This window comes from Lipophrys pholis (genome assembly GCF_963383615.2).
Source record: "Lipophrys pholis genome assembly, chromosome: 9".
Lineage (NCBI taxonomy): Eukaryota > Metazoa > Chordata > Actinopteri > Blenniiformes > Blenniidae > Lipophrys > Lipophrys pholis.
In genome coordinates this window covers 29,310,099-29,335,561 of record NC_137639.1, presented here as the reverse complement: position 1 = coordinate 29,335,561, position 25,463 = coordinate 29,310,099, and the positions used below count along the sequence as shown (strand labels likewise).

Here is a 25,463-nt window from a genome sequence, read left to right as displayed (position 1 = left end):
TCTGTGTATGACTGTCCTGAACGACCGAACACATCCAGATTTTCTTCATCAGGCCTGAGAGGTAGATCACAGAAAACATAATAGTCACACACCAGAATCATGGATGAAAACCGGATTTATTAAAAAAACGTCATATTTGTACAAAAACATTAAATAAAGGCAGTCTTTTATCAACAACAATAACTTCTCTACAAATATCAAATGGCTGAGCTGCGGCTCCTCGTGATTTGTCAGTCATCCGCCTCAGTGGGCGGAGCCTCGTCCTCGGAGCTGGTTTGACGAGCCGCCGTCCGAAACAAACGCATCAAGTCCCGAAATCTGTGCGAGACCTGAAAGCACCGGGAAGAGGTAGTGAGACGCCGTGAAGCACCGGGGGAAAGTTCAAAGTTCAATTAAATCCAGCCAATCACCTCGCTGGGAGTCTTGTTTCCAAGCAGACTGGAGATCGCCTGGAACGTGTTCTGATTGGCTCCTTCCTGCTGACACGTTGTCAGGATGACGCGGTCAGCTTCTCTGTAAAACAAAAACAATAAGAGCCGGTCCTCATGGAGGAGGAGGAGGAGGAGGAAGAGGAGGAGGAGTACCTGGTCCATAGGATCACCTTCTCCCCGCTCGCTGTCAGCGAAATGTTCTTGGCACAGACCGTGGGGTCTGGAGGAGGAGGAGGAGGAGCGCCGGGCCGAGGAGGAGCAGAGGAGGTGGCAGAGGGTAACAGTGGCGCCTCCTCTCGCTTCCTCTTCATCGTGGGGCTCTCCTCCTCATCGTCGTCGCCCTCCTCATCGTCCTCTTCTTCCTCTTCCTCCTTCTCATCTGTGAGAGGGAGCAGACCTTCCCATGATGCAATGCGGCGTACTGTGACCGGACACAACACGGTTCCAACGGTTTAGGCTGGACAGCCAGGGCGCCGTGTGGCGCCGACTCACACTCACCTGGAGTGGGACTCTCGTCGCCCCCCTTCAGGTCCAGGTCCAGGTCTTTGTCTGTGGCGTCGTCGTGGGCGAAGCCGATCTGGGTGTAGAGGGGGTCCAGACTCTTCATGGCCCGGGGAACACCGCCCGAGGCCTGCAGGCGAGAGCAGCAGGTGAGCCGCGTGTTTACCCCCCAACACCTGAAACAAGTGAGGCCCTACGCACCTTGTTACCATGGCAACGGGGGCATTCCTTCCTCCGATGTCGGCGCATCTTCACATCGCGACAGAGGCAAGGCCAATCTTTATCCGACCAATCACAGCCCTGCAATCACACAACACTTTAAACCGACCACACAACCCCAAACACCTCCCCCCCACACACACACACACTTTATCCGACCAATCAGAGCCCTAGACACACCCACCACCAGGTGCACCTTGTAGGTGGTGTCCAGCTTCCTCCTCTGGCGCCGGCTCGTCATTGGTTGATGTTTAAGCCCCTCCTCTTCCTCTTCCAGCTCGGGCAGCGTCACTTCCTCAAAGTCTCCACCGGCTCCGCCCCCTGGCAACTGGCCGATGCTCTCCCCGCACTCTGACCCGCCCCCTCCTTCCTCTGTCCAATGAGCATCTTCAAACTGTCCGGGTCGGGCCGGAGGTGGGCGGAGCTCATCAAAAAATACCCAGAATTCCGTCTGTAGGTGGGTGTGGCCTTTTAGCAGCGTTGCCATCTGAGCTTTGAGCTGGAAACCGAAAACCACCAATAATAACTTTTATAATAACGATTCATGATATAGATCGATGGCGAGGTGGGAGTGTTTTAAAAGAAGGCGGGTATTTGTGCAGTTTGTGTATAAAGAGTGAAAAACTCCTTAATCCTCCTAAAAAACCTTAGCGAGAGTAAAGTCCAGAATCTTTTTGTAGAGTTGGGAAGGATAATCCTCGGGTTCTGGAGCTTTACCATCAGGCATATGCCGGACAGCTTCATGCAGTTCTTCTCGTGAGATGGTTGCTTCCAAAGCCTCGATTTGATCATCGTGTAATTGTTAAGAGGTCCACTGTGCTCAGAGAGCTCTCTAGTTCTGATTCTGATGGGTTTATTTGTAAAGACTAGAGATTTCTTTGATGGAATTCTTGAATGTGTTGCTCATTTCTTGAGGGCCATGATGGAGTTTTACCATTTAGAGTTTGAAGCAAAGAGATTGTACATTTTCCTTTGAGCTGGTCAGAGACAAATTTCACAGAATTTCAAACGTAAACTTTGTTGCTGAAACTATATTTTTTGGTAAAGTATTGTAGTTAAGTGTATTTTAAATGTTCTTAACTGGGTCAATAAGAGCTCATCCTGGGGGACGGCGGTCCGTGTGTGTGTGTGTGTGTGTGTGTGTGTGTGTGTGTTTGTGTGTGTGTGTGTGTGTATTAGTGATAATTAAACAGGCGAGCTCGCGGTACCTCATGGATGCCTCCTGGACTCAGGTCCGGCCCGGTCTGCAGAGCCTTGATGATCTTTTGGTAATGAGATGGATTTTCCCCGAAGCTGATCTCCAACTGTCGCAGAAACCGCCGGCTGCGCTCGAACGCTTGCTGCTCCTCCCACTGCACCAGACGACCAATCACAATCCACAGAACGACACTCCTGAAGACGTACGTCGACGTGCGTGGGAGCTACGTGTGAGGTGGCGGCGGCGGCGGGACTCACCAGTCCACAGTGCAGCGCCTGCTCCGGGTGCAGGAACGCTGCGAAGTCGCGGAGGAGGTCGGTGCGGTTTCCCAGAATGCAGCGCAGCCTCCTGAACAGCAGCATCACTTCCTGTTCGTCTCCCGCCTGCTCGAACTGGTTCAGCAGTAAAACAAACTCCTCCACCTGATCAGGTACGTCCTGCAGCGCCTCGCGTACCTGTGGACACACGAGGTCACAAATACAGTCTGTCCATCCCTGGTCAGCCCCGGAGCCGCAGGGCAGAAGGAGGGAGGATGAAGAGTTGATAGAGGACAGATGCACAGAGGACAGATGTACAGAGGACAGCTGGGATTTATTGCAGTTTTGTGCCGAAATTACAGGGTTTCTGGTTGGAGATCTTTTTTTTTTTTTCAAAGCTCCTGAAAGTACAAGTGAAACCCGACCCTGTCAGAATCTTATTTTGTCACATCAGAAAATAAAAAAAATAAATAAATAAAAAAAAAAAAAAACTCTCAAAACGTCAATATCAGTTACTATCTCATGGTCTTCTTTGTGCCAAGAAATTGATTTTGCAGCATTGGAAGGGGAAAGATCTTGCGTCTTCTCGCCACTGGATAACAACACTAACAGAAACACTCCAATCTGACAGACAGATTGGAGGAATACAAGAAGATCTGGGCGCCAATGAGGAAAGTAAATCATTTGTCATTCAAACAGCTTTTACATATATTACCACTAGGCAGCATACCTCATTGTTTTTCGCTTGTTCTTCTTTATTTCTCTCTTTGTTTTTTAAAGTTCTGTCTATTGTTGATTACAGTATTGTTCTTTACTTTTTGTCAGGTTGTCCTGCAATTACACGAGTTCTATTATTTTGTTATATAGGAGAACTTATGGAAGCCTTGTTTGTGATATCTGCCCTGGACCTGTTGTTGCATCCCAATAAAAAGAAATCTGAAACACAGAGGCACAGAGGAAAAACAAGAGGACGGAGGGACAGGGCGTCTCACCCGGTTGAGGTAACTCTGGGCGAAGGCGGTGTCTTTGCTCTCTCTGTGCGGGTCGTTTTCAACGATGTTTTCGTCCAGCAGCTGCAGCAGCTTGGTGGCGTCCTTACTGAGACGCTCCTGCCGCGTCCTCCTGAGGCCTCCCAGAGGACGAGTCCGGCCTGCGGACGACAGAGACGCAGAGGACGTTTAGAAACGCCGTCACAGCATTCAGATCGCTTCAGTGCCTCACAGGAAGATCAGACCTCGTCCTCGTCCCGGACACCTCCGTCCTCCTCTGGGCGTCCCCTCTCCGGACAGCGTCTCCTCCTTGGGGCTCCTGCCGTCTCCCGATTCTTCCTCCTTCTGGCCCTCGTCTTCATCCTCGTCCTCCTCCTCCTGAGAAGTTGGGGAGTGGTCTTCCTCCGAGTCGCCGTCGCCACACAGGCGGCGCTCTGCTGCCAGCCAGGTCAGCTGCTTCATGGTCTCCTGCAGGAGGACCGATGGGAGGAGGTGTCACTGAGTCAAGCTTGTTACAGACACACACACACACACACACACACACACACACACACACACACACACACACACACACACACACACACACACACACACACACACACACACACACACACACACACACACACACACACACACACACACACACACACACACACACACACTCTAAGTTAAAGTTCACCTGTAGCTCAGGAACCGACAGCACCGACTCCTCCGACGCTGATGACATCACTTCCTCCTCATCCTCATCTTGCGTCAGGTCATCAAAGTCCTCCTCCTCCTCGTCCTCCTCCTCCCTGTCTCCTCCCCCGTTCCCTGGCTGTCTGTCCTCCTCCCCACCTCCTTCTGCTCCTCCATCTCTCCTCCCCTCTTCTCCTCCCCCTCCGTCTTTCCTCCCTTCCTCTCCCCCTCCGTCTCTCCTCCCCTCTTCTCCTGCTCCTCCCTCTCTCCTCCCCTCCTCTCCACCTTCTCCTGATCCTCCATGTCTCTTCTCCTCCTCTCCACCTGTCCTCTCCTGTCTCTGCTCCTCCCCTCCCTCCACTGGTGCGAGGAGGTGGAGCCCCGCTACATGCTGAGAAGTGGTGGTTGGAGGAGCAGGTGGTCCCCACACCATCTGGAGGAGGATGAAACCCGGTTTCACCGCAGCAGCCGAGCAAGGCATTTTGGAATTTGAAGAGGTGAGACTGGACATGGGGTGGTGGGGGAGGGGGCCGGAGGGCACATTTTCTCCAATAGGAATGCAGGACAGGACAGGGTGGGAGGGGTCTGGACGAACACGAGCCAATGGAGCAGCCCCACACATGGGGGGTGGGGCCATGGCGGGGGCTCCTGAGGCAGCGGACCAATCAGAGGGAAATCTGACACATGACGCAGGAGGATCCTGCGAGCTGACTGGCTGGCTGTTCAACGGTCCGTCAGGCAGCGCCTTCGCCAGCGGCAGCAGAGAGGTGGTGTGCGCCAGTCTGAAGAGGCGCCTGTGGGGGCGGGGCTGCGACCGGGGCTGCAACGCCCTTTTCAGCCAATAAGGATGAAGTCTGAGTGTGACATCAGCGGGCAGATACGGGGAGTAATAGGAGTCCCCGCGCCGCGTCTTCTGTATGATCCCCTGACTGTTCTGTGAGGAGAAACCAAGGCACCGGTTAGTTAACGTGCCGTTATCGCCGATGCACGTCCAGGAGCTGACGGACCTTGAGCCAGTTGGGCATGTTGGGCGTGTTTCTGTCCACTGGGGGGCGCTGGTCTCCAGGCTGAACCCTGCTGCAGGCGACCGGCAGCGGAGGAACGACCCCCTGCTTCAGGAACATCTAGAGAAAAACAAACTTCACCGTCACAGACACTCCACCATGCGCATGCACGGATGATGGCAGCACAGTGTGCAGTGATGTCACGATGATGTCACCTTGACAGGGTGGTCCGGCGGCGCTTTGGGGCCGCTCAGGTCTCGAAGGTGTTTCTTCAAGCTCCACGGGGTCTTGCACAGCAGGTAGGAGCTGATCAGTTGCTCCGGCTGCACCGTCCTCTCAAAGTGCTTCAGTCCGAGAGCCATGAGTCTGACAGGAGCATCATGGGAAATGTAGTGTCACAGCACACCCGAGGACTGCATCACTTCTGTGTCTGGACATTGTGTGCCTCATGTGTGCCGACCTGATCAGTCAAAATCGGTCTATATTCACATTCCGTTCAATTTGTGTTGAACTAGGGGGCACAACAATACTTTTATAAATTATCTTGTTGTCAAATACTTTAAGCACACAGGAGAGAACTTTTCAAAACTTCTCATTGAACATAAGTCGCTCATTAAACACTCTTTAACATGAAATATAAAACGATTACAAAGGTAATTGTTACATTTGAGTAATTTTAATATTTGAGTACTTCCAGTTTATGTGCTTTGTGTGTGTGTGTGTGTGTGTGTGTGTGTGTGTGTGTGCGTGTGTGTGTGTGTGTGTGTGCGTGGGTGTGTGTGCGTGGGTGTATGTACCCCTCCTCTCCAGCAGTAAAAACATTGCGGTGTCCTCTGCTGTGCAGGGCCGGGTCCAGGCTGCAGACGGGCAGCAGTTCTGGGTACAGGAAGGCGGGTCTGGTGGCAAGCAGCCAGGCGGAGTGAGCAGGCAGGAGGGGGAACGCCAGGCCTACACCAAACCACAACTAGGGTCAGAATCTGGACCAGAACCAGGCTCAGAAATGACACAGGATCAGGACTAAGATCAGGATCGTGGCCATAACCGGGACAAAATAAACAGGAGGTGGACCACATCATAGTCGCAAGCGAAGACAGAATCAGGTCGAGAACCAAAACCAGAAACGGGGACAGAAGTAGAACTTGGACCACAATCCAAACCAGGAACTTACTGTTGGTAGCAGGAGTCATGGTGGGGAGCCAGCGGCATCTGGAGGCGGCAGGAGCAGCAGCAGGAGGCGCAGGCTCCTCTCTTTTCTCCACCTCCTGCAGGAGGTCCAGCGCCCCCTTCAGGTTACACACGCTGAACGTAGAGGGGAGGCCGACTTCCTCCCGACGCCGAGCAAACTGCTGCAGCTCCTCCTGTTGGGGGAGGAGACACTCAAGAGTTTAGTTCTACAAACAGGAGGACGTCCAACACGTCCTCCATCAAAGTAAATCAGAGCAGAGTGTCGATGTTACAAGGAAGACGAGGAGAGCGTCCGAATAATCCCTCCTATCTCTTTTCCTATCCACTTCTCCTTAACTCCGGAAGTGCTAAAGTGGCAGCCATGATAAGGAGCATTTTAATTCTCTATAAGCTAAGGAAAGGAGGCTCAATGCTTCCTTTAGAACTTAGAAACACTGATGCTTCCTTTGTGCAGCCTATTCTCACTTTGATTGGTTCTTTATTCACCTGGCAGCCGTTTACCTTTAGTTCATCTTTTCCTTTGATTTACATTCAAACCTTGTGATATTTGAGATTATATCATTGGTTAGAGGCACGGAGCAAAGTCTTAGAAATATCCGTTTTGTAGTACAGAAATTTGTAGTGTTTTCACTACGGCAGACGTCACTATCCTTCGCCGCCGTCAGATTATTATTACATGATCTAGTGGAAGTCCGGTCCGATTGTCAAAACAATGTGATCGCCTTTCCCTAACTCCTTTAGGAAGTCTCCTAACTCCTTTCCTTTTAAGGAAAAGTGGACAGGAAAGGAGATGAGAGGGATTATTCGGAGGCACCCTATGAATAGTTAGCATAGCCACATTAGCGTGAACACATTTCGGCTACTCACCATGTGGTGTCTGGTGTCATTTACTTACCAGGTAGTGTTTGGTGGTGTTGGCCTGAGGCAGTAAGGTGGAGATGTTGCGGGTCAGCAGGTGGATCTCCGTCAGTAGCTGAACGTGCTGCACAAACAAACTCTGGTTATATCGTGATTTTATTCTCGAAAGCCTTCAGGACCGGGACCAGGATCGATGAGTGCGAGCAGCGTTGTTACTGTACCTGCTGGATCTGCTGCTGCAACTGCAGTTTGTGGCCATGGTCCAGATGGAATAAAAAGGTCAGCTGGTGGGTGGGTGTGGTGAACTTGTCCTTTTGGGTGGCGTTGCCTTGGACACAGTTGGTGGTGTCCTGTAAGGCTTTTCTGTGCTGCAGCGCCTCAAACCGTTTTCTGACCGTCTGCCGGCGCTCGGTCAACATGTTGGCCAACGGTGCCTCGAAACTACAGAGCACACAGAGGGACAATCTGTGAGGGGAACCAGCAGCCACTGCACCAATCAGCCTGCCGTCAGCACGACAGGGCGGAGCTTGTTTCCTCTCAGCCAGCTACTTGTTCAAGTTCTGACAGAGAAAGCAGCGACAGCAAGGATGTTACTGTTCCTCCCGACCCAAACGGACACAGCACTGCTCTGCTGCACCGTCCCTACGGGAGAACGGATGGTCCCTAACAGCAGATGCACTGTCCCTATGGAAAAATGAACGATCCTTATGGGAGAGGAAACTGTCCCTATGGAAGAACGATTGGCCCCTGCAGGAGGATGCACTGTTCCTATCCTGTCTCTTCAGGAGAATGCACCATCACTCAAGAGGAAAGCACCATCACTCAAGAGGAATAAAGGTTCTCTACCAGAGGACACAGCGCCCACACGGAAGAAAGAACGGTTCCTATAGGAGAAGAAACAGTCCTAATGGGGGGGGTGCCCGGTGTCAATGGGAGAACAGTTTGGTCCCTAGTAACGAATGCACCATCTGTTTGGGAGAATGAACGGTTCAGTCCCTACCGGCGGGGCGCACCGTCACTACAGTTCAATATATCGTCACCACAGGAGGACGCATGTGTATGTAGTTACCGTAAAGCTTGAGGTACGTTGAACTTTGGTCGGGGCTGTGACAGCACCACCTGCTCCTCCACCTGCTCTTCCTCCGGTTCGTCCTCCGGCTCGTCCTCCTGCAGCTGGACGAGCCAACATCAGCAAACATCAGTGGACGAACTAGTCATAGCAGAAATGAGGACGCCTGCCGTACACCTGCTGGCCTCACCGTGTCAAAGAGCTCCTCCAGCAGCTGGTTCACTTCCTTCTCTGAAAAACACACAGCCAGTCATCCAATAAACCCGGAAGAAACTATCCTCAACAACAACAGATGATGACAATTAACCATCAAGAACAAAAATAAACAATCATAACAATCATAAACTACAACATTAATCAATTACAACAAAGATGAAGTCTTTCATAATTTTTTTCAAATACAACAGAAATAACCGAAATTCCTACAGCGTCAACTCCAAAGATCTCTTACTGGTGATTTGCACAGCTCGGTCTGTCCTGTAGTCCTCCCTGTCGGGTTCAGCCAGGTCCTTCACAAAGTCGTATTCGGGGTCGTCCTCGTCTTCAACCTCCTCTGAGTAAACAACAACAAGGAGTCAAATACAACCGGTCCTTGTGAACAATGACAGAAATGAGAAGTTAGAGGTAAAAGACGAGTAGTCCGAGGTAAAAGACGAGGCATTCAAGGTAAAACAAGGGATGCCTGAGGTAAACGACGGATAGTCCGAGATAAAAGACGAATAGTCCGAGGTTAAACACGATGAGTCAGAGACCTTCCCAATCGGGTGCCATCAGACTCTGCAGCCACTCCGTCCAATGGCGGTCCTCCTGTCCTTGCGCACTGTGCTCCTCGTACATGTCGGCTGTGATGTCAGGCGCAAGAAGCTCTGCCTCCAGCTGACCCAGGGGGACGTTCACCAGAGGCAGTTTGGAGCGTGTGCGGCACGCCAAACCCCCTTCATCCCCGTCATCATAAGCTCTCCTGTCCAGAGACTGAGAGAGATGAGAGTGACAGGTGAGCGACCGACAGGGAGGGGACAGACCAGTGAATCATAAAACCTGTTAGACAGATTGGTAGTACCGAATGATAGCTGTAGGTGGAGCTGTAATCAAGCTCCGCCTCCACATTGTTCAGCCTCTCCAGAAAGGAATTTCTTTCAGCACCTGATGTCAAGTTCACCTCATGCCGCAGGTCGCCTGCGCCTGTCTGGAACAAAGGTCAGAGTTCAAGGGACCTGCAGGGTCAGAGGTCACCTGCAGGGTCAGAGGTCAGAGTACCTGCAGGGGTCCCTGAATCTGATCTGCCAGTAGTTTGGCATGAAAGCCGTGGTGAATTCTGGGAGGTGAAGTCAAGCTGTCGCCGTCACTGAGAAGACTCTGAGAACACAAAGCAGACTTTTATTTTGTAAATGCCAACATACATACTCGTGTCATTGCGGTTTCTTTGTTAATGGTTGTGTTGCTACTCTGTCATTAGTGGCTGACAGATGAAGGGGAACTCGCCTCCTCTGCTGTATCCTCTTCATCATCCTCATCATCTTCATCGTCTGGACAATACTCTTCAGAGGAGTCTTCATCATCCTCAAGATCAATGTCCACAAACTGAGGAGGCTGCAGGAGAGAGAGACGGAGCACAACATTTTTCAGTTGCAGACAAACTGGTAAGTTGTCGTCCAGTTTATAGTAGCTGAAGTCGGTTCTCACCCCGACTTTAAACAAACAACGTTCAGAGTCTTTTATTTTGTACCTGCTTGGGCCATTTTTGCGTGGCCCAATAGAGACCTGAGTGACTTCAGTTTCCTGGGGTTAGTAAAGACTTTGGCACCAGCATTTTTCAATTATATTTTGTTTAAACAAGTTTATCCATCTTGTTTGAAAAGAAAACCACTGATTCAAGTTTTTCCATCAATTCTTTTTTTTCTGGCCAAAAACAATCACTTCTGTCCTGTCCTATATGCACCCACTGACAGTAACATCACTTTCAGCATTCACATTGCAGAATCATCAGGACCTTCCTTCCGTTTGTGAAAATGGAGAGAGAGAGAGAGAGAGAGAGAGAGAGAGAGAGAGAGAGAGAGAGAGAGAGAGAGAGAGAGAGAGAGAGAGAGAGAGAGAGAGAGAGAGAGAGAGAGAGAGAGAGAGAGAGAGAGAGAGAGAGAGAGAGAGAGAGAGAGAGAGAGAGAGAGAGAGAGAGAGAGAGAGAGAGAGAGAGAGAGAGAGAGAGAGAGAGAGAGAGAGAGAGAGAGAGAGAGAGAGAGAGAGAGAGAGAGAGAGAGAGAGAGAGAGAGAGAGAGAGAGACAGACTTTGTCTACACTCAAGAAATATTTCTTAATAGAAGAAGACCGGCAGGCATAAGGAGACACGGGAGGATCTTACCTTGACTGTGTTCATCACTGACTGACTCCAGTCTTGTGGCTGTAAAACAAAACAAAACAAAACAAAACAAAACAAAACAAATCAACAAAGACAAAGACCGACAAGTTAAAAAGACTTTTCTTGGTCTACATGTTAAAAAAAATGACCAGAGAAGACTTTGGAATGATCTCTACCTGCTGAATGGTCTGTTTCAGTCTAGACCGGGTCATCTTAGCCTCCTGATGAGAGAGAAGACAGGCAATTAGGCAGATGGAGAGAAAAACTGACACCAGATAGATCTTAAACCAACCCATTACTGATCCAGTTTTCATATTTAAAGTATAAGAAAAATGATTCCTGTAGACATTCCGGCATTGTGTTACCAAGGACTTTGGTCTAAAGGTGAAGAGGCTATTGTGAAATATTTGGTCTAACTCAGCTAATCTGCAGAAGAGCAGAGCGGGAGGTCAGTCTCTGACCAGAGATGATCAAGGGTTTCCTCAGCTTGGAAGAAAAAAATTGAGTCTTTCCACTTGTCTGTTTGTAGCTATGCACCACCCTCCACTGGTAGTCAACTGTGAAGAAGGTCAGTCAGTCCCTGACCTCTCTTAGACAGAGAAAAGTGCAGTACAAAGGCTCCACCCCAGAGGAAGTTCATTAGTCTGGTCTAGTAGGTCCCTTAGCAGAGCTGCAGGATGTTCAACCACAGTGAATCGGTGCCAGAGCATGAACGCAGCCAGGCTGTTGACAACCAAAGTCCTCCCCCTATAAGACGGCTGAAGCTGGACGCAAAGTCTAACGAGACAATCGTGCACGGACTCGCTCAGCCAAACCTTTCCAGTTCTTCCCAGGCACTTGATTCCCTCAGTGCTTCACTGCAGCCCAGCTTTTAATTGTCCATCCATGATGAAGAAGAAGCCCTTCACACTGAGCCTAGTTGACTTTTGCTGAGGACACCCGTTCACACAAAGTTAGTTTGCCTTATAGAAACAAAAACGGTGATATCGTCGGCATACAATGATAACCTGACTGGTTTCCTGAAAGAAGCAGGCCTGGCAGACTGCTTCCAAGCTCAGTCAGAAGAGGAACTTCTTTCCAGAACCAAAATAAATAAATATAAGCTATTACATATATCAAAAGTTCCTCACACAAACAAAAACACCCCATGTAGGGTGAGAGAGAGACAGACTCACAAACATCGGCAGGTTTTGAGTGTCTCTGATGGTCGTCTTCATCATGGCTACTACATGTTCATGAGTGATCACCTCCTGACATGAGACAGATTACAGATTAATGGAGACAGACATCAGAGGACTGATCACTGTTTGTTTACTGTGAATTTTTCTGAGGGCAGATTTGACGTCACTCACGTGCAGAATGGCGCGCACGTTGTTGGACGTCAGATTAAGCCGTTTGGACTTCATGTCCAGGTCACTGTCCAGTTGTCCAAGCTCGTTGTCACTCATTTCCATGGCTACCACGTCTTTCCACTGGGCCCGTCCACCTAGCAAGTGCACACGCAAAATTATAGCATTTCTCAACGTCTCCGCCTGTGGACAGTTGAACTCACCTTTTTTTAATTAATAATCATAAACAAAGATATTTTGAGCATTATTGAACATGCCAGGGGAATGCAAATAATATTATCGACTAAAGATTCAGATGAACTCACCTGTCCCAGGTGTGGACGTTGCCTGTGACGTCATTGTGGCACGTTTGACGTCACGGGGAGTCACATCTTCTGCAGAAGCCTTCCTCTAAATAAATTAATTTAAATATATATATATAATTAGAAGCAATCTTCTGGGACAACTTGAAACAGGGTTTAGACTTTAAACCATTAATGTCTCAGACACACAGAGCTGGGATCAGATGATCGAGCTCTCGGATGTTGTTAGCCTGATTAGCAGGAGGCTAAAGTGGCGGAACTCGGCGAGTAGGCGCACGGCGCGGCCCCGCGTGGGAGCAGCCATGTTTTTCTCCGGTGAGTAAGGCAGTAGTGAGGGAGGGGAACTCACCTTCCAGCGGCCGTCTGCGGCCATCTGACCGGCCGCACAGCTCCGGTCGCTCGGTCAGCGGAGTTAGCCGCGGCCACTGCCATCCGCACTGAGCCTCCACAACATTTCCGCCCGGAGAATTCCACAATAAGAGCGGCGCATGGAAAACCCTCTAATGCCCCCTGCTGCCTCGGAAGTTTAGTCACCACAAGGAGGTCCATGGTGGAATCCAGGCTGTGTTTCGTTCCTCCTTGGTGGCGGCTGATTAGCAGAGTGATTGTCTTTCAATTGGAAGGTTGTAGGTTCGATTCCCCTTCTCATTGAGCAAGACCTTAAACCCCAAATTGCTCCAATTAGATAGACTGAGCACCTTGCATAGCATCCATTGGTGTATGAATGGGTGATTAACAATAAAAAATGCTTAGGCAGTGAATTCCACTTACTATTTAATTGTACCAACACATCCTCAGAAATGTGTAGTCTGTCCCCAGTAAACAGTCCTGTTGTCTAATTTGTAATTTTTCCCATGTCAGAAGGTGATTACTTATGAACAAGTAGTAGCTATGATGACAGGAGGAAAATGTAGGCACAGAGTTAAAAAAAAAAAGTAAAGAGGGAATGCAGAAAAGAGTAGACAAGAGTACAAACTACAAGAGAGAACAGATAAAGGCCCCGTTTACACGATACGTTTCAAGTGGAAACGCTTTGATTTTGCTTTGGAAAACAGGAAAGAGCACATATCTACAAGAGCGAGAAAATAAAAAGAGAACTTGTTTTTAATAGAAAAAAATTCACTTTATTTTTGTTTCCAAAATCAACAACACAGACATGGATATAAAGACAGGACAGACATAAAAAAAGCATTAAACTTGTAAAAACAGATATGTGCATAAAAGGTGTTTCACTTAGTCGTGAAAACAGTGGAGTGAATATGTGTTCAAAATATAGGAGTGTAGGGATGTCTCACTCTGTAGTATATTGGAGTATAAACATGATTCTCAAAGATGAGTGTAGGGATGTCTCACTCTGTAGTATGTTGGAGTATAAACATGATTCTCAAAGATGAGTGTAGGGATGTCTCACTCTGTAGTATGTTGAAGTATAAACATGATTCTCAGGATAGTGAGGGAAGAGACACTCCGTTCATTTCTTGAAGAACTTCTTGTTGAGGAGGAAGATGAGCAGATTGACATTGATTTTGGCTTTATCGAACATCTTCATCACGGCCACGCCCTCGTACTGCAGCTGCAGCAGGTCCTGAACAACAAACGCACACAGTTATTCAGCTGTACCAGCCTGGATGTGCAGTTTGTGAGGCAGTGAAGCAGCTTTACCTGATATTTCATCACAAACTCCTCCATTTGCACTCCCAGGAAGCGAGCGCTGACGGTGAAACTTCCCTTTTCTGCCGCAGGAACGATGTCAAACACCACATTCTTAAACCTGGACACAAGACGACAACATCATCAACAACAACTACAACACAACACGGACACAAGAAAACTAAAACAACAAGGAAATGTGGACTGATGAAGTCAAAACAGACAACGATATCAAAAACACAAAATTACAAAAACATCCTAACAACCAGAAAACTGACAACACAGTAAATGTGCTTTTTATGTTACACTTGTGTGTGTGTTACATGTGTTGTGTGTTACATTCATTATGTATCCTCACTGTGTGTCATTTATACATGTATTGTGTGTCCCCACTGTATGTGTGTATCCTCACTCTGTCTCTTACCAGCATTGTGTATCTTCACTGTGTGCTACATGCATTGTGTATTCGTTGTGTATCCTCACTGTGTGTGTGTGTGTGTTACATGCAATGTGTGTCTGATGTGTGTCCTCACTGTGTAGCCGGCAGGTCCTCGATCTCCAACAGCACTCCCTTTTCCTGCAGACGAGCGGCGCTGTAGCTCAAAGCAGGAAGTGTCTTCTTTCCTTTACTGTCTGCTGCCTTCTTATTGGTCGATTTACTGCAAAGAAGACCAATCATAAAATAAATGAACGGCGTAGGGATGGTCGAGTACACACAAGTTCAACCACACAGGCGCGTGTGTGTACCTGGAGGTCAGCTGATCCAGACAGCTGTTTATGTAGTGTCTGTAGTAATCCACCTGCTCGCTGTGGAAGCTGCTCTTCACCTGCAGGCTGCTCAGAGTCTGACGCAGCTTCGCAAGCTCCGCCCCCCGCCGCTGACGCCGCACTCGCTGCTGACGGATGTCCTGAGGAAGAACAGTAGCATCAGCAGCAGTAGCAGCAGAGAAAAGGTGGAACGTATTCGACGAGGCACTGAGGATGTGGCAGCGTCACCTTGGCGATTATCTGCAGGATCTGGTCCTCGGCGTGCGGCGCCCTCAGGACGCCAAGCCCCTCCAAACGACGGAGACTCCTCAGGATCTTCCTCTTCTTCTCCTCCAAACTCAGGTTGCCGTTGGCGACCAACGACTCGTTCCTCTTTAGCTTCTCAGGTGTTCGAGTGTCCTGACGAAGTCGGCGGTGTATCAGCCAGTCGTGGCAGGCCTCCTGACCGCCGCAGGCACACACACGAGGTTAAAACACCTCAGAGTGGCGGGTTTCTGCAGAGTTCTTGTGAATTTGTGAGCGTTACCTGGTCAGGTGAGTGAGTTGTCCTCAGGATGTGGCCGAGAGAATCACCCGGCTGAGTCCTGATGATGTCAATGACCAGCTGCTTGGTGCTGAAGCAGTGAAATAAGAAAACCTTTGACGGATAAGTCAAGCAGAACAGGCTAATGTGCTAACAGGCTAAAGTGCTCATGCGCCTGAGCAGGGCAGGCTAATGTGCTAATGCACCAATAGAGCTTAGCGAGACAGGCTAATGTGCTAACAGACCTGAGCAGGAGTCCTCGGGTGTCGGGCTTATTATCTGTGTCACTGAAGATATCAAACTTGTTGGTGAGGGTCAGAGAGACCTCCATCCTGCTGGACTCTGTTACTGGTTCCACCGATGCAGACTCTCCTGCGGGGGGGGGGGGGGTCATCGGGGTCAGGTTGGGGGGCGTCAAATAGAGAACAGGCGGTATTGTTAGCTGTCGTACCTATGAGGCCCTGCAGCGTAGGAACTGGTCCCAGGTCCTTGAGCAGCACTCTGAGAGGGTCTGAGGGGTCTGGACTCAAAACCTCCTGATGCTCCAGCAGCAGCTGCAGAGACACAGAGACAGTGGGCATGCAGGTCCAGGGATGAGGATTATCCCCAGAATAGGACCCGGTGCGGTCCATACTGGCCTCACCTTGTGTGTGTTGAGCAGCTCGCTGACGGAGATGTAGATAACGGGTCTGTTGACGATCAGCAGCTCCGAGTACTCGTCCACTCCGAATCGGTCTTCCGGTTCCGGGACGTCACAGACCGACACCAGGAGCCTCCTGCCGACACACACAGAACCATCAGGACCTGAACCTGAGGTTCACCTGCCCTGCATGCGGAGGTGCAGCCCACCTGACCCCCTCCACTGGCGGACAAACAAGGTTCAGTGAAAGTGTGTGCAGAGTCGGACCTGAATGTGCGGTGGGTCTGGCTGATGTACTGGTTCAGGGCTCGGACGTGGTAGCCGTCTCCGTGGAAGTGCTTGTTGGCGGCGGCGTGCTGCAGCGTGCGAGCGATTGTTCCCAGCAGGTGGCGCTGCTCGGGCTGCAGGGCAGAGCCGGCTGACCGGTCCACGACGTCGAAGCCGTCCGGAGCCACAATCGCCGGGTTCATGTAGCGGTAGTAGACCAGGTTGCCAACGATCTGCAGACACAGCGGTGCACACAGAGCGGGGCTGGTGTCAGGATCGGAGGTTCGATTCCTGAAGCAGGTCTCGGTACAGAGGGTCCTTCTCACCTTGTACAGCTCGTCCTCGCTGGCGTCAGGAAACTTGGCCTGCAAGGCGTCTCGAAGCGTCTTCGCTGTGTAACGAAGACCGTAACTGCAACACACACAGATTTACTGCAGTGTACACACACTGTAGCCTGTATATAGATATACACACACACACACACACACACACACACACACACACATAATCTTACGGGAGTCTGTGGAGGTTGGTGGTGATGGCTTTGAGGACTCTGTCCGTCAGGTTTTTCAGGTTGATAATGGCGATGTCGATGCGTCTCTGAACTTCAGGGTGAGACAGGGCCTCTTCAGGAGAAACCTCGTACGGCAGCGAACTGCACAGACGGACGGGTGAGAGACGGGTGAGAGAGAGCGGAGAGACAGACAGGCGACACGGACCGGCTTTCGGCTCTGACCTTTTCTGTCCAGTCTGCGTCTCCGTCTGATTGATCCAGGTCTTGTAGACGTCCAGCGGGTCGGTCCTGATGTTGAGGGTCCGGTCCAGCAGGACGTCCGTCAGTGCCGGACCCAGCATCTCCCGCAGCGTGTTCTGACCACGAGCGTGGCGGTAAAAGTTCACCAGCATCTTCATGACGGTGGGATTCCCCGTCACTATGTCCTGAGGCCGGTCCACCTTCAGTCTGATCGCCAAAAAGCAGAGAGAGAGAGGTGGGGGTCATCAGACAAGTCACAGGGTGACATCACACAGGTACGGTTGGGTGGACTGACCTGATCTCGTATCGCAGCGACTCGGTGAAGAGCTGCAGCAGAAGGTAGCCCTCGCGGCGGTCAGAGCCGTAGTTGAACAGACTGAAGATCAACATTTCCATGAAGGAGGTGGAGCGACACTGAGGCATCAGGAAGATCAGCTGGGCCAGGTACAGAGGCTGCGTCTGAGACACGCACACACTGCGTTATGTACAGCGGGTACACCAGAGGTGTGTGTGTGTATGTGTGTGTGTGTGTGTGTGTTACCTGCAGAAGGTAGAACAGGTGCTGGTAGGCCTCCAGTCGGTCCCTCCGCTCACGGCTCAGAGCCTTCAGTCCTTTACTTCTCTCCACATCCATCATGCCCGACAGCTGCTCCTTGTTCTTCTTTGTTAGTTTCTTACTGTGAGACACCACTTCCTGCGTGAACACACACACACACGAACAGGTTTGTAGCAGCGGTACAGGTGTGAAGCAGGATGGTAGCAGATCTGGGTTCTTGGTTGGGCCATCACCTGCAGTGTGGCTCGGTTGCGGACCAGCAGGCCAATCTTCAGGTCCATCAGGTCCAGATCCGCCTCCAGCTGCCTGTTGAAGCGGATGCTCCTCACCACCTCCTCCCTCAGACGGAGAAGCTCCGCCTCCTCTCGGATGTCACCGTCGCCGAGGTCCAGTAAGTGAACGAACTTCCTGACCACGGACAGCGGGGGTGTGGCCGAGTGCACTGAGACAGATCAAGGGGGTGGGGCTTAGTGACGACTCACGGGTCCTCCTCCGCTCGCCTCCGCTGGTGAACAAATCAGTCGACTTACCCAGCATCCTGTACTGCCCCCGAGCTCGGTTGGCTCTGAAGAACGCCTGAATCTTTATCACGGCGTCGACCTGCGGACACACGCCGTTACCACGGAAACTACGCATCTAACAACTAACTGCAAGCTGAACGTCAGAGCACTGAACTCACGTTGCGTCTGAAGAAACGAAGTCGAGCTCGATATTTTCTTCTCTGCAGCCACATCTTCACAAAAGACTGGATCTGCTCACAAAGAGGACAGTTTAAGCGGTGGCCGATCGACAACACAAAACAGGCGGAGACAAGAGGCCGTTACCGTGACAACAGCTCTGGACTGGGAATGGAGGAAGGCCAGGCGGCGGCGATACGCCCTCTGCTGGACAGACATCTTCCAGTAAGCCTGAAGAACACAGAACCGGGGACTGTTGGACACAGGCGCCACACCTCAGGACGCGGCCCTGATGGAATCCACTCGTCTCACCTGGATCATGAGGACGGCGGGCGTCTGACTCTGCAGGAAGTGGCCCCGAGCCTCCAGCCGCCTTCTTACCAAGAACCCTCGACAGCGAGCCTGCAGTACAACGAGCAGGGCTTCACTGCTCCGCCACATGGCGCCGCGCTGGTGCTGTGCCGTCACGCTGGCCACCACCTCCTGCAGGGGAAGGACATGGTGTCATACAACAGGGGATAACACTCTGTGTGTTTGCGTGTGTGCGTGTGTGTGTGTGTGTGTGTGTGTGTATGTGTATGTGCGTGCGAGACCTGTATCTGGTGTTGGTCCATGAACATGGAGTTGGGTTTGAAGTCATTGGGTCTCTTCCAGCTTCCCTCCAGTTTGTTCAGGTGGAAATAATAAAAAGAGTCGTCCTGCAGCCGCACACGCACCCATGGACTCCTGTTGTCACCTACAAACACAAACACGTTCACTTCTGTGCGTTGGTGGTGTTACCTATATGTATGTGTGTGATGTTACCTGTTTTGGTGCGGTGTGTTTGCAGCGCTCTCAGCTCTCTCTGGTACTCCGTGGCGCACTCCGATAAAACTCCTCTAACTTCCATGTCAGGAAGAGACAAAACTCTCAGGGTCTGTTTGTCTCGGTTCTCCTTCACAGCCTGATTCACTGCGGCCAGCCACAAACACACTGCAGACACACAACAGGTGTTAGGCCCCATTTATAGGACAACGTTTCAAGTGAAAACACATCGTTTTCATGTTTTCGTTCCAAAAGAGTTTGCACGACAACAACAAAAACGCTGAAAACGATGTAGTTGGCATGGCAGGCCACTAGTGGGTGTTGTTTTCGTAATGAAACCACACACGTGTGCAGAGAAAAAATAAAAATGTTATCAACATCAACAATGGGAGAAAATAGACATTTGTATGTACTGACAATGAAGCTGGACTGTTATTATGGGTAATTTCAGCTTTAAAAAATACCGAGTTCCAGGAGAAGATGGACTGAGAGTCATGACACCCTGGAGGAAAACATTTTTTCTATTGCTTTTCTACTGAGCATGTGCAGAAGAACTACTTACTCCAGCTGTTGTGCAAATTAGAAGCATTTCAGAAGTTGCGTTTTCTTGTTTACACAGAGACAGAGTCACATTTTCAGGACCACCATCACGTACTTGAGCACCCAAAACACAAGTTTTCCGAATTCACTTGAAAATGTTGGCATCGCCCTTCGTGTGGTTTACAGACGCTCTCCAGATCTCCAAACACATACTCACACTTCAGAGCCTTCTGACTGTCATGATTGGCTCTCCTCACTGCTTCCTGAATATCAGCCAACCACAGCTCAGCTCCGGGGTCTCTGCTCACCTGGTGGACGAGGAGGACACCACGTTGACATCAGGACAGAGCGGCTGGGTTCATTCTGAGGGCGAGGTGCATCTTGTGCAGTTTACCTGAGCTTTGTGCTGCTGGGCTCTGGTCAGCAGCGTCAGGTACCTGCAGGTGTGTTCAGGTAAAACTTGCTCCACTCCGCAGGAAGGCAGCTGCAGAGCGGACAGCAGCTGCTGGACGTCTCCTCGAATCACAGCCTTGTTTATCAGCCCCACCGCCAGCAGCTCTGCGGTCAGACAAGAGGATCAGACAGAGGACACGGGCAAAACGGGTTGTCGATCTGTGAGTGTCGATTCCGTACGCTGATGCTCATCCTGCGCCGAGTTGTTGACAAAGTTGATTCCTTCCTGCAGCTGATTCCAAGTGAGCATGTCTCCGCCCACATGCTGCTTCACACCAATCAGACGCTCGAAGTACCTGAACAACAAAGGCAGAGTTCTCAGCATCTGCAGGTGTGTGTTCACCTGCAGTGAAGACGTCACACCTGTTGCATTTTGGAAGTTTTTTTACACAACAATACTGGAGACACTGAAATGACATTTTTACAGCGTTTCTAAATGTGAAACTTTTGACGTTTTCAGTTGATCGTTGTGTAAATGGGGCAGAAGAGTCTCACTTGTGAAGCAGGTCGGGGTCGACGTCACAGAGTCCTGCAGAGGGATTGACCAATGAGCTGCTGAACTGCTGCGAATGCTTCGCCTTAAGGGCCTGATTGATGAGGGCCACAGCGGAGAGCATCTCCACAGCGACATACAGCTCCTCCAAGTGCAACTCCCCCTACAGGAGACAACGGGTATCACATGAAAAACAAGTTTAATTCAACTTCATCTAGATTGCAGGAGAAAGATCGAGAGATGACACGTTTGTTCTTTTCTGTTAAAGCAACAGAGCAGTTAGTCATCTGGAAAATTTCTGGTCTTGGGCTCCGTCTCGGCTGCAGTTACCTCGGGGCTCCGTCTCTGCAGCAGCCGCAGTTCTCTGTGATAGAGCGCTGCAGCGAAAGGAAACACTTCGGGCAGCTGGAGGTCAGAGGTCATCAGGCAGCTGACCGTGTGTCTGGCGTCGTTGGTGTGCAGGGATTCGTTTATGCTCTGCAGCGCTGCATGCTCTGAAAACGAGACACGCTGATAGTAAGCTGGTGTTTCTAGTGTAGGTACAGATGCACGTTGGTGCGGAGAGGCCAAGTCTCACCGTTTACGGCTCTCTGAGCGTCCTGGTTGGCCAGGGAAACGCTTTCCTGAAGCTCGTCAGACTCCAGGGGATCAACAGAGCCCTGGTCCTGAGGTCAGAGGTTAGCGTGACAAGAGAGGACATTGTTAAATACTGTAGTTCTGACAGGGTGAGAAATCCACTGCTCCCCGCTCACTGGCATATTTTTTTCGTGTGTGTCTGTACCAGCGCCTTCTGTTGTCGGTCTGTGGTCAGCTGATCCAGGTACCAGGGGCCGTTGCGGGTACGGAGGCCTCTCAGGGCCAAACACGGCAGCTGCAGTGCCGACAGTAGAGCCAGCTCGTCTGCAGCGTCCAGAGCTTCATCCACCTGCTCCAGGGCCAAGCGAACTGAGACACACCGATCGTCATGAGTGACCACCGTTAACTAGCACTCACTCTCTAAGTGGGCGGAGCCCCGAGTCTTACCGTTGCAGATGTTGACGTGCTGCTGGATCTCCTGCTGAGTCAGATACTCCTCATACATGTCTTTATCCTGAGAGTCCGAGGCCTGAAACACACACACTCATTAACTGGTGCAAAACAGGAGTTTTGTAAAAACAATGAAATGAAGGCATCGGGATCTCACCGTGGCGCGCCCGGCCTTTTTGCTGCGCGCCTGTTTCAGCAGCTCCTGGTAGACGGCCATCAGCCCCTCGTGCAGGTCGGTGAGCAGCGCCGCGGGGTTCTTCAGAGCCGCCGCCGTCACACTCACGTCCCCTTTGTCCAGCGCCTTATTGATGGCGACCACCGCCGCGTGGACTGATGGGAGAGGTCGCAGGTTACTCCTGAAAAACCTTCAACTGAACTCACAGCCAATCAGAGCACTGCTCTCCACCTGCAGCTTCGTCCACCGACAGCTCATTGGCCAGGATCCCTCCAATCTTGTTGAAGACGGGCATCTGGATCCCGTATTTATCCAACTCCAGCTTCATGTTGGTGATTTCCTCCTCTACACACACACACACACACACACACGCGCGCACACGCGATTGGTTCACAGTCACAGAGATGCAAGAAGACTCGCTCTGTAGCTTCATTTTTACCTGTGAACTTGACTTTTCCATAGAGATCGTGAATCTGCGGAGCCAAACCCAGTCTGTAGAGGTAGAGACTGCAAAGAGGCACCGTGGTCAACACACACAAACTGAGGCACAGGACAGGGTAGGACAGGACAGGACAGGACAGACCTGAGTGCATGGATGCAGTAAATGGCTCTTGGCATGTTCTTCTTGTCGTACACGTCTGTAGTTTCAGGCTGGAAAATCTGACAACAGAAAAATAAAATAATAACACCGTCAAGACAAACAACACTAACTGCACAAACACCATGAAAGAAAACATCATAAAGCACACAAACAGTGCTGCTATTGTTTATAATGGTGCAATCAGAAACAGCATGACAAACTAGACGAACAACGCCGTCACTCATGACACCGTCGACAACAGCCGGTTCACATTCCGTCCAGTCGGAGAGCTCACTGACCGCGGGCAGTCCCAGCGTCGTCATGGCGTTCCTCCAGTGGTTGATGTTGTCAGTATGGCGGAACTGCAGCCCCAACGCCTGCATGCAGCAAACACAACGACAGAAATGTTTAGGTTAGGTTAGGTTAGACAATCAATACCAAAGTCTTCTTAGCAACTATTTTGGATTGCTGAATGGTTCATCCATTCACATTATACCTGCTTCCTAAGAAACACTCCATTAACTTCCATTGTTATGCAGATGACACAGATCTATTCATCTATGAAACCAGATGATACTGATCAAACTACAACTTTGTCTTAAAGACCTAAAAACCTGGATGAGCTGTAATTTGCTGCTTCGGAAGTCATTATATTTTTCACAAAACATATGAGAGACAACTTATCTAAAACATCTCGTGACTCTGGATAGTAATACTTTGACGTCCAGTACCACTGTGAAGAACCGGGAGAACCTACAGCTTCCACATTAAACAAGTCTGCAGGACTGGCTCTTGTCGTCTGTAACATCTCTGAGATTTCTATTCTTCTTTTCTATTTAATAGATGTTCTAGTTAAGGCTGCTTCAGAACACCCTGGACCATTTTCTGGTGAAGCTGCTGTAGGTTTTAGGTTCATAGGTTTGGTGTGTCATGTGACCTGGTATCGCTGCTGATCAGGGTCAAATATCTTCTTCAGAGGAACCGCATTTGGAGCGAAGCGATGACCCAGCTTGGCCAGAACAACTCCATTTCTCAGCCCCTCCTCGAGTTCGGTGGGAGCCGGAAGCTCCACCCCCAAACACGCCTCAATCCACCTGAGAAGGCAACAAGTCGGAGGTGAGAGCGGGTCAGAGTCGTGGTCGTCACATCCAGGCTGGCAGGCGACGCGTATCTGTCTAAGCATCTAAAGAAATGCTAATAAACATGATCAGCAGGTTTCTTCTGTTTAAATCCGAGTCGCTGCTTTCAGTACTGATGAACACACACACACACACACATAAACACACACTGACCTCTTGGCCTCCTCCAGTCTGCACAGGTACTGATAGGCCACGTTCTGGATCCTCTGCTCATCCATCTGCTCTGCTGTCAGTCGCTCATCTACACACCATGGAACACAAGAATTATACACCATGAAACACAAGAATTACACACCATGGAAGACAAGAATTACACAACATGAAACACAAGAATTACACACCATGAAACACAAGAATTACACACCATGAAACACAAGAATTAAACACCATGAAACACAAGAATTACACACCATGGAACACAAGAATTACACAGCATGAAACACAAGAATTACACACCATGGAACACAAGAATTACACACCATGGAACACAACCATGAAAACACAAACACACACACACACTCACAGCGGCTCTGGGCAGCGGGCTCCGCCATGTCGCTGCTCTGCTCCGCTCGGTGTTTCGGGGGACGGATGACCGACTGTCGAGTCTCCTGGTTTCCGCAGCGTTTACGGATTTTGTTTTCCCGGTAAAACCGCGAGAAAAGTGACGGCGAGTCGCTCCGAGCTCCAAACTGTCTGCAGCTGACTCCTGTCACAGTTTAAAAACTGCCGCCTGCACCTGATTGGTCCAACTGTCTGCTGTTGGTCTCTGATTAGTCCAAATCTCTGATGCTGCTCCCTGATTGGTCCAAATCTCTGTCGTCACAGCTCCGTGGCCACGACAGGGAAATATACATTGGCGCAGCAGCAAGTGGACGGTAAATAAAAGAGTAGCAAAATTAAAGCATATGGACAATGATAATGAAGATGAAAAGCAATAACAAGAGAAAACAATAATATCTTACAAACAAGACGATAACTGACTAAAGTTTACATTCTAATGCTGAAAGAACAGATAAGATGAATCATTGCATGCAGAAATTAACCTCAATTTTTTTAAAACGATTATATTTTCACACTATTTTCTTGATCAGATATAATTGTGCTTTTAACGTAACACTACAGAAGAGGATTTCTATTTATTCATTTGAAGTGAAAAAGAGAACATATTTAGAATGTAAACATGGTTAAGAGCTAAGGAAATGGAATTTAAAATTATCTTAGGACAAGGTGCTTGAGACGCATAAGAACATGATTCATTGTGTTTTTAGTCATACTAAACATTGTAAGAGTGATGATGTTTCAGCCCATTCAGCTCATTGTCCACAGTCCTTTCCTGTGTCTTTGATGTGCATGTGTTGTTCTAGCAGTAAAATAGACTGGACACAATCACAGGCAGCCAGCCTCTCCCATCAATACCGGCTGGAGACTCCGAGACTCCAGAGAACCCATGGCATGCATCAGTTCACACAATACAGTTTGTTGAAGAGCTCTGAGCTGAATTTATAGATGACGGCACCGTGGATATGAATCCAAAGATGGACTTTTTAAAGAAACAGCTATTAATGACACTGAGGTGCCCTGAGATGAGGCACACTGAGGTGAAGGTTTACACTGCATTCTGGGACCAGTTTTTGGAGCAATGTGAAGAGGAAATTGAGCAAGATCAGAGCCTGAGGCCGGATTTCTGCAATGCTGAATGGAAGAATCTGTGTCAAAAGATATTTAGGCCTTGAATATGTTGTTTATTTGCACTGTTCAACACTGGTCTACTCATATTTATTTATCTATTTATCTTTTGTGTGCCAACATTTTCTTCTTCTTTTTTATTAATTATTATTAATGTCATGTAATATGTTATTTTGTTGGTGCTGGTGACAAATAAAGGACTTGACTTGAGTTGTAGTTTTGTCAATTAGATTTTTAAAGGCTTGGGTTGCAATCTAGTGCTGCAGTGACATTGTAATGACATAACTTTTAAACTAGTTCCCACCTGTTGGGAAAGCCCTCCGTGGCACAGTGATGAAC

At 49.7% G+C, this 25,463-nt stretch overlaps 2 protein-coding genes across 3 annotated transcripts; both read right to left on the bottom strand.

Moving 5' to 3' along the window:
• Positions 1–98: 98 nt before the first annotated feature.
• gon4lb (gon-4 like b) lies at positions 99–12,855 on the bottom strand. Of its 2 annotated transcripts, none has more exons than XM_080472038.1 (30): positions 12,743–12,855; positions 12,397–12,481; positions 12,095–12,228; positions 11,918–11,992; positions 10,919–10,963; positions 10,746–10,784; positions 9,872–9,979; positions 9,647–9,745; positions 9,450–9,575; positions 9,142–9,361; positions 8,841–8,942; positions 8,580–8,620; positions 8,390–8,493; positions 7,542–7,761; positions 7,358–7,444; positions 6,446–6,635; positions 6,075–6,225; positions 5,493–5,643; positions 5,281–5,397; positions 4,275–5,207; positions 3,841–4,063; positions 3,599–3,756; positions 2,607–2,804; positions 2,360–2,503; positions 1,336–1,650; positions 1,134–1,232; positions 930–1,062; positions 585–810; positions 411–513; positions 99–329 (listed from the first exon to the last, which is right to left on the bottom strand). In XM_080472038.1, the coding sequence occupies exons 1-30, from the start codon at positions 12,764–12,766 to the stop codon at positions 231–233; spliced, it is 4,749 nt and encodes a 1,582-aa protein (XP_080328164.1). In that variant the 5' UTR covers positions 12,767–12,855; the 3' UTR covers positions 99–230. The 2 variants fall into 2 exon arrangements, with proteins under 2 accessions (XP_080328164.1, XP_080328165.1); XM_080472039.1 differs by having other exon boundaries at positions 1,348–1,650.
• Positions 12,856–13,498: 643 nt separating this feature from the next.
• iqgap3 (IQ motif containing GTPase activating protein 3) lies at positions 13,499–24,123 on the bottom strand. The gene is made up of 38 exons (XM_080472037.1): positions 23,962–24,123; positions 23,592–23,679; positions 23,237–23,393; positions 22,599–22,676; positions 22,303–22,379; positions 22,159–22,226; positions 21,951–22,064; positions 21,702–21,874; positions 21,542–21,623; positions 21,300–21,463; positions 21,096–21,183; positions 20,849–21,012; positions 20,521–20,681; positions 20,206–20,321; positions 19,967–20,130; positions 19,790–19,880; positions 19,033–19,200; positions 18,822–18,964; positions 18,541–18,711; positions 18,376–18,459; positions 18,231–18,302; positions 18,082–18,151; positions 17,785–17,993; positions 17,537–17,689; positions 17,291–17,454; positions 16,978–17,202; positions 16,756–16,896; positions 16,568–16,652; positions 16,242–16,474; positions 15,978–16,110; positions 15,786–15,888; positions 15,580–15,706; positions 15,338–15,425; positions 15,040–15,252; positions 14,791–14,951; positions 14,577–14,702; positions 14,056–14,164; positions 13,499–13,978 (listed from the first exon to the last, which is right to left on the bottom strand). Exons 1-38 carry the CDS (start codon positions 23,987–23,989, stop codon positions 13,865–13,867), a joined length of 4,905 nt encoding a protein of 1,634 aa, XP_080328163.1. The 5' UTR covers positions 23,990–24,123; the 3' UTR covers positions 13,499–13,864.
• Between the last annotated feature and the right edge of the window lie 1,340 nt (positions 24,124–25,463).